The sequence below is a fragment of the Aythya fuligula genome, chromosome 1 (genome assembly GCF_009819795.1).
Source record: "Aythya fuligula isolate bAytFul2 chromosome 1, bAytFul2.pri, whole genome shotgun sequence".
NCBI classification, from domain to species: domain Eukaryota; kingdom Metazoa; phylum Chordata; class Aves; order Anseriformes; family Anatidae; genus Aythya; species Aythya fuligula.
This window is the reverse complement of record NC_045559.1, coordinates 139063730-139078650: the sequence shown is the minus strand read 5'-3', so window position 1 is coordinate 139078650 and position 14921 is coordinate 139063730. Positions and strand designations below refer to the sequence as shown.

The following is a 14921-nucleotide window of genomic DNA, read 5'->3' as shown; positions in this document are numbered from 1 at the left end:
TTACTGTTTATTTCTCCAGTTTCCATCTGAAGGAAGGTTTGAAATGTGTTGATGGATTGTTACATATTCATTTAAATGCATTAAAAGGAAAATAGGTTTGTTAAAAGTGGCATTTGAGTAGGTGTGATATGTAAGTAGTTTTCAGATAGTAATCTGAATAAGCTCCTCTGCAGTCTACTAGAAAAAAATGTCAAGGAATAATTTTTCAAGCATTGATACCACCTAGTGGTAAAAAAAGATTGTTACTTATTTGCATAGCATGTGGATTTGACATCAAAAATACTATCAAGTTTGTGCTATATATAAAGAAATGTAAATTACACCCTGTCTTTTGTAACATTATCTACAGGTGCATAATACTGCAAAAACTATTGGAGAGGGGATAGTTAGATTTCTAAGACTTGCTCTTCACCAGGTGATATGTGTAGGGATGGTTTTGACACAGTTTTTGACATACTCTGCTCCATTAAACCAAAAAAAAGTTCATTAAATGCACATCTGAGTGACGGTAACTTTGTACAGGTTTAAAATAATAATCCTTCTCTGTGTATACCTGTAAAAATGATTTTGTAAAAATAATAATCTGTCTTTGGAAAATAATTTTGTATCCAGATAAAGTTAGGCTGTGTGTATGGGCTGGGTGTTCCTGGCACAACCATTAATGAGAGTGTGCAGCGAACCAGAGCAGTGAACTGCTCTTGGGGAAAACTAGCCTGGCAAAAGAGTTGCTGCAGATACGTTCCCTGACCTGGCTCTGAACGGATCTGCAGAGTTCATTCTGCTGGCACAAGGTGGGGGTGACCCATGGTGGGAAGCATCTGTTACTTCTTATCGTCAGCTGATGTAGGTCCAGTATAAAAGCAACATCATTGTAAAACATACAAAGTGATTATTAACATATAAGGTTAAATTATTAACACGCACAGCTAAGTCTGACTGATGTATGCAAGCTGTTTCTCCTTTTCATTTGCAGGTACTTGTTTCACAGTGGCAATCCAGAGCACCCAGGAGATATACTTCTAAACACAACAGTGGAAGTTCTGCCTTTTCAGGTATGAATGTATTGATTTGTCTCTTCTCTATTATAGGATAAAAGCAAAATCTCCTAATTGTATTGATTTTTCTTTTTTTTTCTTTTTTTTTTTTTATTTTTAGCTGGGTAAGGGAGGCATGAATGCTTCTTTTATAACTGTAGGCTTTTGATGCTCTCATACTTTTTTTTTTTTTTTTTTTTTTAAATTGGATCTGTTCACAGAAAGCTAATGGAACTATTCAGATGTTCATTTAAAGTACAGCCTGCTGTATGTGCTGTTGGTAATTTGGAGGTGAACAAACTCATTTTCTTCCAATTCACTGTTACTATTTAAAACAAAAAATAACCAACCAGTCTGCCATCTCCAATGTATTTTGGAAAATGGGAAAACTATGTCAAACTCCTTTTTGACTTATTAAAAACAAAACAAACAAACAAAAAACCCTCTTGGTTCAGGAATTGACGTGCATCTAAACCATACCACAAATACCTTATAGGTACTTCAGTATCTGGATTCTCAGACTAAGTCTGAATTTTATTTTAGGAGGGCACTATACTGTCTAAAGTATATTCTTGCTTGAAAACAGATGATACAGGTTCTTTTTCTTCAACTGAATATAGTACCTGATCATTTATATCACAAAAACTATGTGTGAAGATTAAGATATTACTTCAAATAGGTTTATTTTATTTAGTCTTAAAACAGCAAAGTATTTGTCTTCTCCCATACACCTCATGTGGGTATCTTAAGATTTGTGCTTTAAGTGCTATTCAAAAACCAACCAACCAAACACAAATGATCATGGAGGGATTCATTTCACTATTCTTGTAGTCCACTGTCCTGGAAGTGAGAAAAAATAAATAAATACAGATTTCTGACCAGCTCCATCTCCCAGTAGAAGTTTGATTGTAGTTACATGACATGATACCTGGGCTATCATGTTGTACTATATAATTTAAACAATTTTGCTTCTCAAGACCTCAGTACCTTATAGGTAATTCAGTGTCTGGATTCTAAATCTGTTCCTTTCCCTGATAACTGATATACCTTTCCTCAAGGAAATATATTCAGCCATAAAACCAGCAGCAGCCCTTCCCTCATCTGGCCCCAAGATATCACAGAATGGTTATGTCTGGCTTTTGGATGCCCCTCAAATGGGGACATCCATTAAGCACATAATGCTCCCAAATTTCCCTTGCTATTGATGCAATGTTGGGAAAGGTGAACAAGAAAGTATGTACCTGGCCAATTCCTAAGCCATTGGTGTTACCAGTACAGAGACAGCAGCTGCAGAACAATAGGTGCTGTTTTGAGAGAAGGATTTCTCCACCGTGGACTTGAGTAGAGCCAGAAGCCCATTTGTGTACTTCTACTCTGATCCCCCATAACCAGAAATCGGGTTGGGGGCTGGAAGAATCCTTAAAAAAAAGTGTTCCTAGACTGGATTTGTCAAGGAAGTCAAGCAACACACTCAGTAAATAAATAAAAATCCACCAGAGCAAAACCAAACCAAACTGCTTTTCAGCACCATCCCTTCAAAGCAGAAAACAACAAAAAGCTGATGGATTTAATCTCCTGGGCCTGTCAAGAATTTTTAATTGATTCCTAGGAAATTTTTATGGGGGTCTTTTAGTACTGGGTCATGTGATTCTGCTTGCAATTTCCAGGCTGTTTTTGAAGCTCTGGTCTACAATTTCATTTTTCTGTTCTTATTAAAGAAGTTCATTGATATCCACTCTTTTTAGTAAGGTGGTGATAATTGAAATGCTTCCCTTGCTGGTCTGAGGGCTTTTCATTTTGCCCAAATTCTTATATCAAAACGTGAGCTGCAAGCTTCATTTGTCATGAGAGAAATCTGGCTCAGACACAGGAAAAGAAGGCAAGGTTTTGCCTTTGCTTTTCTTCTGCTCTGTGTGCCAGTATCTGCTGTGTATTCTGTTCACGAGGCAATTAGCATATCAGTTAAGAGGGGCACCTGAACTACTTCCTTTTTCTACCTTGAAGCCAAATACAGTTCTGGAGCACTGCTGCTTTTTCATTTCTGTGTTGGTTTGTCTGAGGCTATAAGTAACTATTCTAGGCTTGTTCATAATTATTTAGAATGGGTGGATGCTGGATACACACTTGACTTTCACTGGCAAAGTTGTATGTCAAAATAAATGATCTTATCTGTGCTTTGTTGTCGTAGAATGAAGAATTGGTATTGAGCAAAGAAACCAAAGACAAACGCCTAGAGGATGGTTACTTCAGGATAGGTATGACACAGACAGCAATGCTTTTCTGTTATACATGTAGGAAGACGTATTTTGTTACTTTTGCACACATTGAGACACTTTAATTAAAAACAAGGCAAACCTAAAAATGAGTTTTTTCATCCTTCATTTTGTGTGTGTGACCTTGTGTAGGCTTTCCTTACAATTGCTTCCAATATTTCTTCTTTGAGACTGATGCTCTAGCGCCACTCTCATTTGGATTGCAGCTACACCCAACTTCTCTGCCAGAGCAGATACACTTAAGTTAGTGTAGAGGCATCTCCAGGTTGCTTAAGATCACCTCTTATGTCCTGTGACTGCACAAGTGCCTCTCTGTGAGCTGTTGTGCTCGAGTGTGTGCCGTCAGGGTCTGGGCTTGAACCAACCCTCCAAGCAGACAATCGGCTGTCTCATCATGGGATGAGATTGGCGTTTCCATGGCCAAGCAGCTGCTGGGGCAAGTGGCAGGATACCTGTTGCCAAGGAGGAGAAATTTTACTCATGGGTTGTATTTAGCTTCTTGGACATAGGTTGGGCATCCCTGTTACAATTAAAGCAAGTTTTTTTTTTTATCATATGCATGCTTTAAGTCTAAATTCTAACTAGGCTTTTAAATTGGATTCTTATCCATCCTAATATAATTGAGGATTCTTTAAATGGGAGTACATTGGGCATGAATGGTGTCCCATGTAGATGCATTTTTCTGGGCGTAGATCCTGTACTTTGTTAAGAGGAGTTAATGGAGGATATGCTTTCACTTCTTTTGCAGGGAAATTTGAAAACGGTATAGCTGAAGGAACAGTTGACCCCAGCCTAAACCCTGTTTCGTCATTCCGGCTTTCAGTAATACAAAATTCAGCAGTATGGGCGATTCTGAATGAGGTGAGAGGTGGTATATTTTTTAAAAAATAAAAAGGCAAATGTGAGATTTCATTCTTTCGGTGTGTTTGACACTCAGAATTTTGGCTAGCACTGAGAACATTTACCTCTGATTACTAAGAGAACCACAGTGTCCTTAAAATATAACTTTATTTCTGATTTCTTTGTTTCAGATCCATATTAAAAAGATTACAAACTGATCATCGAATTCTCCTCTAGAGGAAAAAGAAAGAATCCTTGAAAACTTTTCCTGTAAAATCTGACATCCTTAACAAGTCATAAATTGAAAATACTGAGCATGCACCTTATCCCAAATTTCTCTCGTTTTCACTTGAACTCTACCTCTTGTGAAATCTACTGTAGATGAGAAGATTGTATTTACCCCTTCTTGTCTGATCCATCCAGAAACTGATGCTCCACACTGATATTGTTCATCCGAGGCCTAGGTTGCCCTCCACTTTAATGTGACTTCACCATCTTACGGTTGCAGAACCCTACTACACTTAATCTGTACTATTTTGATAGTATAGTAATATAGAGAAGTTGTACATATTGTTACATTCCTGGAAGAAGAAGAAAAATATAATTATTGTTAAATATGTTTTATGAAGGGGGTACTTTCGGAGTTCCATTTATTTTCTATAACAAGAACCCTCTTTTATAGATTGTCAGGGATATATATTAAAAATGTTAGGGATATTTAATTTATTAAAATAATTTGAAAAGTACATATTTTTATGCAGTAAAATTTTAAATTGATATAGTTTTTTTTTATGAATTCTCTAGTTTAAGTTATCTTTCTACATTTTTCTTTGGAGATGCAAACATAAATTAATACCATATTTCAAATATACTGCCATGTTTAAAAAAAAAAAAACTAGATTAAGTTTCTAAATTATGTAGTTTTGTACACAGAATCTGAATTATGTTCAGTGGCATTAACAGAGTTCTGAAGAGCATTATTCTTTGGAGCTATGAATTTCCACTATGTACAGTTTGTAGCCACATGGAGAGCATGTTGAAATGTCTTATTTCATATTATGTACTAAATCTGCAGTGATTTTAGATTTAATCCATTGCATTTTAGAAGGATTTTTCAATTCTTAACTGTTCTTTCTTAAAAAAAAAAAAAAAAAAAAAAAAAGAGGAAAAAGAAAAAAAAAAATCTTTTTAGACATTTCCTAGCCTGGACAAATTCATTTTCTGTACTACAAAAATCAGTCCCCAGCTTTCCTTGGAGTGACAGAGGTTAACCTCTTTAAAAAGAGTTAGTAGTAATTAGGTATACTTGATCTACAGCAGTATCCTCTTAAGCAGTTATTGCAGTATTTATTTTAGATACATGCCAGTGAATAGTTCTGGTTTACTTTTATTTTGTTCCATTGTTCAAGAAAAAGGTTTCAGTTTGACTCTTTTTATCGATCAGTGTAATAACTCGCACTAATTTTACTAAGAACTGAATTTGGCCTCAAGTTAGTACCCTGCCTTTTCGTTTCAAGGGAAACAACAGTGATCTTGAATCAGAAACTCTGTCAGGAACATGAAATGGTTCGGATTAAATCCAGAGTGGATTTGTTGCAGTACTAATGCTGCCACTGTTCTTGAGTTCTGCTTAGGTGCTAATGTGTAAAGGACACAGGCATGGGAAGATTTAAGTTACCCAGTCAGAAATGGTCGGGAAGGAAAGAGGCAGGAGCTCCTCTTCACTAGGAATGAAGTGCCTGAGTGACACTGGAGGGGGGCTGCTGCCCTGGTTTGGGGATTCTCAGCTGCTGTGAACCGGCCTCCTTGCGCTGACATCTGGAAAGGTGGCACAGTTCTTGTGGGGCGGAGGAACTCCCTTATCCCCAACAGCTCTGTGGCCAGGGCACAGACATGGAAAACTGCTGCGGGGTCCCTAAACTAGGGCAGGGATCTTGAATTTGTGTCTCCAGCAGGAATGTTCTAATGGGTTTGGTCTCTTTTTCATGACCTATTAATAAGGATTAGGAACCTAAACCTGAGTCTTCATCAGTGCAAGCTGAGAGCCATCACCACTGGGATATGGAGTCAACTTGTGTTTTCTTCTGCCTTCCTGGCTAATGGTATCTTAGGCAGTTCAGCAGTATTCAAGTTTGTAAGGTTTGTAAAGCTTAACTACTTCTACAGACCGTAGTCATTTTCTTTTAGCTATGTCATCTGAGAACACCGATTAGATTTGTACACGGAAGTAAGATCTTCTATTTAGACTAACTGGTGTAAGTTGAAAAAATAAGGAAGCTACTAAGCAGGCCTTGTTTACTTTTTTTCTGATTATATCGGATGCTATAAATAAAATATTTTACCTTCAAAGCTTGCCTTGCCCACAGAGACTGTGGACAAGCTAAGCACTGGCCTCATACATAGAGTTTATTCTTGAAGTAAGGAAGGTAAGGTAATAGGCTCAGAATCCTACCTAAATCTAGCCTGGTATGATGCACAGCCTGGTTTGTTGTATGTACAATGCTATTCCATCAAATTATTACCAGTGGCTTTTTATCACAGATAAGCTAGCAAAGGTCTAAGGAAGTATTTATGTTTTCTTCTCAGCTGTGCCTGTGAATGAATGATGCAGATGAGGTAGGCTGTAGCTATTTACTACAATTTAGATTGCAGAAGTACATTAGATACTGCAGTTTCTTAAAACAAGTAGTTCTGTTGGTAGTGGCTTTCATCTTTTTCTGTGAGTTTGTAAGTTTACTGGTACCACTTATCAAGGATGCTGTGTGCTTACTCTCAAAGCATCACCATTCCTGATGTTTCGAAGTAGTTAAGATGAATCATTGAAAATACACCTAATCACACTGAACCTTTCCAACACTGATTGCAGAACTCTGGTGTTACATTGTATTTAGATCTCAAGAACACCAAGATGAAATGTATCAGAAGCAACAAATTAACTAGTGCTTGATAAAGTGCAGTTGGTTGGTTGGTTTGCTTTTCATAAAGGTTATTGCATTTTTATTGCATTATGCTAGAAGGAATTGGAAATACTCAGGGCTCCTTTGACACTTGCAATGTTCTTGAGCATCTGTACTATTGAAATAATTGTGCCACATTAATACAAATCATGTTCTGGAGATTCAGGTAAATCAGGCTTGGTGTTTTCAGGAAGTTCTGCAAATTTGCTTGGAAATTATCTCTACAGACAGCTATCTTGGGTTTTCAAACTTTCAAATTCTCATCCTCGTCAGTCTAATGAAGTGCAAGTCTCCTTCCTGGAATTATGCTTGAAATAAGAAAGCTTCAGCTGTTTGCCTCAACAGTGACTAGCTTGGGTCTTCTGTGACCAGATCTGCTCCAAACGGGCTGGTCTGTCTTACATATGTCACACGTTACATTATTACCACAAGAGTTCCTCTCAGCACCTTAAACAAATTACCTGATTTTGGGGGAGTTTTTTCCTACATTTATTTAACTTCAAACTATTTTTGTTATGGTCTTAAAAATCCCCAGTAGGTCAGTGGATCTTATAGTAGTAATCAAGTAGTAGAAAGTGATTCAAAATAAACTGCATTATCCTATTAGATCCTTCTGATGTTGTTAAAGCCTCAGAAAAGAAGCCAAAGTTATTACCTGAAAACTTCATTTTCTAGACAAATTATTCTTAACTTCATGTATTAGATGATAAACAGAGCAGCTGATTACAGCACTGGCTTTTCTGAGCCATGACTGCTCTGAACCAAGGAAATATAAGACTCAGTATAATCTTGCTTTGCTCGTTTGGTGGGTAGACTTGTTGAAACCTTTGTGAGCAGGATGTGATCCCAAGTTAATACTTTAAAAACAAAACAACTGAAGAGTATTTCTAAAACTCTGTGTAAGGCTTCATGCTTTTGCAGACATCCCAACCATTTGGTGGCATTGATAGAAAATATTCCTATAGGCACGTTTATTTTTTCTTAACGGAAACATGGCTTAGAAAAATTAAATGTTTCCCATAGACCAGTGATGGACTAGACTCTTGTTATAGCACTGCTTTTCTAGCTCTTCCAAAAGAAATTTTTAAATATCTTGATTCAGTTACGAGCAAAGCGATTTATACTTTGCCCATGTGATACGTGATTCCTTGAATGGGCTGGAGTATGACTAGTCTTTGGCAAAACCCTATGAATTTGTAATGTTTTTCTTTCATATTTTTTTTCAAATGTGTATCATGTCAATAGTGCTTGTTTTTTGTTGGAAATGCTGCAAATGAAATATTGTAGTAATTTGTAGTTTGCTTCCAACTTGGCATAACATTAATTTTCTAAAAAAGAATCATGTTTTTTCAATCCTTACTCCTCTGAAATAAATCAGCCTTCAGTTCTATATTTGTTCCTACCAGGAAGGATGTGTTATGGAAAAGCTAAGGCAAGTAACTGTAGTAGTAATGGGAGACAGCCCTACGTTTCATATCATCATTACAATCACCAGCGTAACACTGAAAGACTTTTAAGCAACTGGTGTTTTCAGGCTAGCATTGATTACTCATTTAAAAACACCCCCCAGCCATAATGAATTGTTCTCTGAGTGTTGCTTTTTGACCCTGGTGTTCTCCTAAGGGTTTTGCTGATTCCTACTGCAGACAGTGAGCAGCTACCCCTTCAGGGAGCTTAATTTTGAGATCTATGAAGCCTTGTTTTGAGGGGACAAACTCCAGTATCTCTAAAGGCCCCAAATCCTCCATTGATTACAATGGTATCACACCGGAAGGCACTAAACATGGAAAACGTTCAGAGCTGAATGTCCCTGAGTGGGTGATGGCTGGTGCTAGGATTCCTGGTAGGGAACGCTGCACAGTTTAGGCCGAAGCTGCCTGCAGGACAGGAGCTCGTACGTTTAGCCAGGGCGGATGAGGTGGTGACTGGAGTCCTTAGCCTTCCCTGGATCCGCGGTTCAGTGCTCTCCTTCTGCAGAGGGGAACTTCGCTCAGTGTCTGCTGGGAGGGGAACACGATTCTCTTCAAGCCTTAACAGTGGCTGAAACACACAGTACTGTAAGATGCACTGCCAGCATATTTGGTATTTTAAGGTAAACATGGCTTTTCCTTAGAGATCAAGTTCTAGTACTGGAATATTAAGTCTTACTGTATCCAGTTTACTCTCGCGTTGTTTTTGAAACTGAATCCTAGTACTCATGTTTCATATTGAACACAATCTTTGGAGAACTTTCATCTTCATTTTCCGGAAGGTGTTGTTTGTGACGGTCAGTTTATACTCCTGCCTTGTGGACTTCACAGCCGTAGGCATTGCCATAAGCCTTTGTGGCCAAATTAACTTGGACTCTCCTTCCCTTCTCATTAACACGCCACTCGTAACAGTGGATGTAATAATACCCAGTGGACTTCTTTAGATTAGGTTTAAAAACTTGCTGCTATATCTGGAAACCTGATATGGGGTCATGTTAATTGTGCCTTTCATCAATGTTTCTTCTGTGTGCCAGCATTGTCCATGTATAGTTGAAGTAATCATGAAAATAAAGTGATCTAAAGTTCTTTCACAAAAGGAAAGGACGGTTCTGTACCTAGAGCTAGTTGTTGCTTTACCATTGCAACACTATTAGGAGTTCTACTTTCACGCAATCCCGAGGCAAGGTATTCCAATATTCTTCTTCTGTAAAACTGCTCTTTGGTGTCATTTGAAACCCTAGCAACGTAGAGCTTCTGCCAGTATGTGTAAAATAGCTGCAGTAAGAGTTACGCTAAATAGACTTGTTGCAGTTAAATTTAAGTTACAGTGTACAATTGTTTTTAGGAATGTACGGCAAAAGTATTTGAACAAACTTGCTAACATGTTTACTGTTGTAAATATTTTAATAAAAATGACACTTCAAACTTTTTTTTACACAATTATCTACAATAAAGAGAAATTTACAACCATTTACAATAAGTTCTTAACTGTTTTTCTTTATCATCAAGACAGCTAAGATAAAACCAAAATATACGTTAGATTGGTGAAGTCCTGGTTTTATTTCACTCTGTATTTATAGAAGGAACAAAGCATCTTGGTGAAGTTCCATCCACATGCTAAGGAGATCAAGTAGAGCATGATGAGAAGTGCAAAAGGGTACAAAAGAATAGCTGTGTTCTTCAAAAATGGTAATGCTGCAAAAGAAACAACACCGAAGCGTGTGTAAAGTACTGCTATTCCAAAAAAGGTGCTTCATCTAGAATGGCCTTGGGGAAAAACAGCAAGAAAAAATGGTACCCACCCCTCTGCCATATTTCTTAGAAGAACAGGCTATTCACCTCTATCCTCTCAGTTCTACTATCACCACCGACTTAAGAGTACTTGACTTAAGCAGTACAGGTAAAGTCCCAAGAAACTGTTTTACCTAAAACTGTACACTTCAACCTGATACTGAGTTTTTATCCAGTGCAAACATTTTGAAGTGGATTTACAGAGGAAAAAGAAAAGCGAGTTAAGTTGTTACAGGTCTAAAAGAACACCAGGCTGGTACAGCGAAGAACATAAAGCCTGCTGCTCCTTACCCATCTGAAAATGTACATTTTTGTCAAACTTCTTTTACCAGGGAGAGTAACTTCAACACCCAGCTGAGCCTCTGCTTGAGAAATTAACAGACTCAACTCAAATAGACTAACATGATGCGCTTCCTTTCAGTCAAATACTTACCACTGTATCCCAGGAATGTCACATAGATGTAGTAGCCAATTGCAATCAGCCACAAGGTGTTCCCCACAAAATATCCAATGACTGAGTCAGATATGATGACATCTGAAAGAAACAACTGCTCTCAGCTGTTGCGGTTGAGCACGATTTTAGAGCAGAGAAGACACAAGAAGTCTACTTACAATTGATGAAAAACAGCTGGATGAAGTGCAGAATGACTAGAAGTGGATAGAAGGCATTCAGGTGAACATCAAAGGCATATCCCCACTCTACGTCATAGTCTCTGTTCTGCTGCTTTACCAAGTACTTATTGGAAATGAACCTACACGAAGAGACATTTGAGAACACAGTTCATGCAGAGCTTTGGAGTTGACTGACAAAACACTGGCCTGAGAGTCAGCCACACGTGATCCTAACTCTGCTCTGAGGGTTCTGTTATATGGGAGAAAGACACCCAACAATGAGCACTGCTGGTGCTTTAGACTACAGGACAAACCTCGAGACTTTACATTTTCTTCAGCTTAAGGTCTAGGCATCAGAAAAGTGATCCCTTTTACAGGCGGAACAAGAAATCGATATGTGCTCAGAAATAAGAAGTTGAGACTGCAGATTTTGTGGTAAATCTCCCTGAAATACTCTTTGTACCAAAAGAGGGGTCAGAAAGAGGCAGACCCTGGATGCAGAGTAAAGCAAGGCAAGAAGAGGTTTAGATTCATCGAGAATGCCAGAAGCTTTTGCAAGAAAGGTGAGTGTACAGGAAGAAAGGACTTGAACCAAAGTGGAGCCAGGTGACTGGTATTTAGGCCTGTAGGAAGCTAACTCAAGGACAGAGGAAACCCAGCAGATGCAGAAGTATTTCTGGTTTGGGACAGCATAGCCTGAGACACAAACTGCTGGAGGAGAAGAAAGGTATTACTGATTCTAGGAGTCTACTTCAGGAAGCGTTATACTTATGCTCCTCCTCAGGCACTTTATGGGCTGCTGCCCCAGACAGGACAGAAGATGAGGTGGGCCTTTCATCTGTCAGCTGCCATTCTCATATGTATCTGATTCCTGACTTTTCCAACTAAGGTTGGAAACGCCCTCCAAGACCATCAGGTCCAACCACCCCCCTGCCACCACTGTCACCCACTAACCCATGTCCCCAAGCACCAGGCCCAACCTTTCCCTGAACACCCCCAGGGACGGTGACTCCACCACCTCCCCGGGCAACCCGTCCCAGTGCCTGACTGCTCCTTCTGAGCAGAAATGGCTCCTCATTGCCAGCCTGAACCTCCCCTGGCACAACTTGAGGCCATTCCCTCTGGTCCTATCACTGGTTACCTGTGAGCAGAGGCCGACCCCCAGCTCCCCACATATTCCTTTCAGGTAGCTGCAGGGAGCAATGAGGTCTCCCCTGAGCCTCCTCTTCCCCAGCCCAAACACCCCCAGTGCCATCAGCTGCTCCTCACAGGCCTTGTGCTCCAGGCCCTTCCCCAGCTTCGTAGCCCTGCTCTGGACTCGCTCAAGCACCTCGATGTCCTTCTTGTAGCGAGGGGCCCAAAGCTTAGCACAGCACTCGAGGTGCGGCCTCACCAGAGCAGAGCACAGGGGGACGATCACCTCCCTAGCCCTGCTGGCTGCACTATTCTTGATACGAGCCAGGATGCTGTTTGCCCTCTTGGCCACCTGGGCACACTGCTGGCTCACGTTCAGAACATCAACCAGCTCCCCCAGATCCTTTTCCTCTGCACAGCTTTCCAGCCACCCTGCCCCAAGCCTGTAGCGCTGCATGGGGCTGTTGTGACCAAACACACAATATGGCACTTAGCCATATTGAACCTCATCCCGTTGGCCTCTGCCCATCAACCCAACCTGTCCAGGTCCCCCTGCAGGGCCCTCCTATCCTCCTGCAGATCGACACTTCCCCCCAGCTTGGTGTCATCTGCAAACTCACTGAGGGTGCACTCAATTCCCTCATCCAAATCATCAATAAAGATATTAAAGAGAGATATTGCTTATAGTGGAAATAATAGCTAAAATCTTCAGCAAGAAGGACAGACCAATTTTATACCACCCTACTTAAACATAATTATCCTCAGGTTTACGTTGCTTAACCAAGCTATTCAACCAAATTAAGGAATGAAGCTTCTTTTTTGATCACCAGCTTTCTGATCTGGAATTATTGCTGAAGGCCAACCAGCTCAGGAAGAAAGAACACAGAATGAAATGTTCATCATAATACAGACTGATTATTAATCATCTTCTCCAGGAAACAGTAAAGAAAACCATGCTTTTTTTTTTTTAATAAAAAAAAGCAAATTCTAAAATAACTCTATCAACAGCACAAAGCCTTTAGTCAACACTACAATTTACTTTATAATTTTGCCCCCAAAGAGGGAACCAAGTGTCTTGCAAACAGCAGAAGACTATCAGTGTCCCAACAGCAATACTGAACTCAGTTTCAGACGTTCATACTTACCACATTAAAGTTGCTATCAGGAGACCAACACCTACACAGTCTATGAATACAACCCAAAGAAGCAGCTTGATTGTTTCAAAAAACCCCATGTCCAGCACAAATCCAAACCCTACAGTGGACACTGAAAAGAGAAAAAAAAAGATTATTGAAGTTAACTGCAGAAAAGAAAGGATGAGACTGTAAATCAATATTCTTTTTTGAGTATGCTGTTAGGAAATCTCCAGTTTTCTTTTTCACCTTGTGATTTCTTCAGCCCAACAGCTCATTTTTTTTCCACCAAATACTAGGTGCATCACAATTAGTTTATAACTCCTTTACAAATTGAAGAATGCTAACATTAAGCTCAAGTGCGAATTAACACCAAACCCTCTTGCCCTCCCAACTATTTTAAAAATTCACACAATGCTACAGCAGAATATTCTTTGTTTCGTAAAAGCCCATTGTTAACCAAAGCCATGTATCTGGTGTTACATACTTTGATTTTGGAGTTAACAGCTTTGATATAAGTAACAGCAATGTGCTATGTAGAAGAGGGTAATATTTCTTAGTGAGTTTTCAATTCAGTCTAGCAATTATATGTGAGAGACTGTGTGTAGTTGGGCGTGATGATCCTTATGAGTCCCTTCCCACTCGGGATAGTCTATGATTCTTTAGTGTACTTCTGCAATATACAGAACGTCTCTTAAGGCCTATATTGCAAAAACAGTATAATGTTCAGATAAACCAGATGCTCAGTACTTTTTAAGCAAAGCCCTGCTACGTGACGTGGCTTTTGTTATTGTCTGTGAGGTTACAGGGAAGCAGCTGGTTTGGAATACAGGAAGAGGCGAGTTGAAATAGATTTGTCCAGAAGAACTACAGCTATGCTGCCGGTTTTCTAGCTTCAGAAAGGCCTTTTTTACTTTACTCTGATTAGGAGATACTCCACACAGACTGGCCTTTTCTCCCCAGGGGCCAGAAGGGGCTATAAAGGCGGATCCCCCCCGCACTCACCGCAGAGCCAGACGCTGAGCAGCACCAGGAAAGCGGGGTCGTCCCTGGCCCACTGGTCCTTGGTCTGCTTCCTGTAGTGGAAGTTCCTGTAGACCCTCTGCGGCGAGGTGAAGAGGTAGAGCATCTGCCAGAGGGCGAACTCGAAGTCCATCTGCCTGAAGTGCAGCAGCCTGCGCAGGTACTTGTGGCGCTTGGCGCCGGCCGTGTGCCGGGCCGCGTCGCGGGGGCTCAGCGCCCCGTTGCCCTGGCTGCGGGCACCGGAGGAGGTGGTGGGCAGCATGGCGACCGGGACCCGTCCCCACACCCGCACCTGCACCTAGGGGGGGAATTACCACGGCTTAGCTCGCCTCACGCAGGCCCCGGGGGGGAAGGGGCGAGCGCGGGGGCCGCCATTTCGCGACCCCCCCTCCGCGGGGGCGGCCATTTCGCGACCCCCTCCCCACCCCGCCACGTCGCCCACCCCCCCTGCTCCCCATTTTCCCCCCTTCTTCCCCCCTTCTCCCTCATCCCCCAGCCGCAGCACCCCTCCCCAGGGCTCGCACCCCCTCACGGCAAGGCAGAGCCGGCCGGGGGCGGCGGGACCCCGGCTCTCCTCAGCCCCTCGGGGAGCGGCAGCGGGGTCCCCCCGGCGCCCCCCACCTCACCCGCAGCCTCCTCCTCCTCTTCCTCCGCC

At 41.0% G+C, this 14921-nt stretch overlaps 2 protein-coding genes across 3 annotated transcripts in view; one reads left to right on the top strand and one right to left on the bottom strand.

Moving 5' to 3' along the window:
• Positions 1-4887, top strand: part of MGAT4A (alpha-1,3-mannosyl-glycoprotein 4-beta-N-acetylglucosaminyltransferase A) — a 68990-nt gene extending 64103 nt beyond the window's left edge. Inside the window, exons 13-16 of the mRNA XM_032207880.1 lie at positions 974-1052; positions 3223-3289; positions 4056-4168; positions 4339-4887. Of these exons, the coding sequence (XP_032063771.1) occupies positions 974-1052; positions 3223-3289; positions 4056-4168; positions 4339-4365 (286 nt within the window). The 3' untranslated portion in view covers positions 4366-4887. The remainder of the gene's footprint in view (positions 1-973; positions 1053-3222; positions 3290-4055; positions 4169-4338) is intronic.
• A 5071-nt stretch (positions 4888-9958) lies between these two features.
• Positions 9959-14912, bottom strand: UNC50 (unc-50 inner nuclear membrane RNA binding protein). 2 transcript variants are annotated; one of them, XM_032183175.1, is made up of 6 exons: positions 14893-14912; positions 14249-14564; positions 13256-13376; positions 10977-11116; positions 10798-10899; positions 9959-10268 (listed from the first exon to the last, which is right to left on the bottom strand). In XM_032183175.1, the coding sequence occupies exons 2-6, from the start codon at positions 14526-14528 to the stop codon at positions 10132-10134; spliced, it is 780 nt and encodes a 259-aa protein (XP_032039066.1). In that variant the 5' UTR covers positions 14529-14564; positions 14893-14912; the 3' UTR covers positions 9959-10131. The 2 variants fall into 2 exon arrangements, with proteins under 2 accessions (XP_032039066.1, XP_032039057.1); XM_032183166.1 differs by having other exon boundaries at positions 14791-14904.
• Positions 14913-14921: the final 9 nt, after the last annotated feature.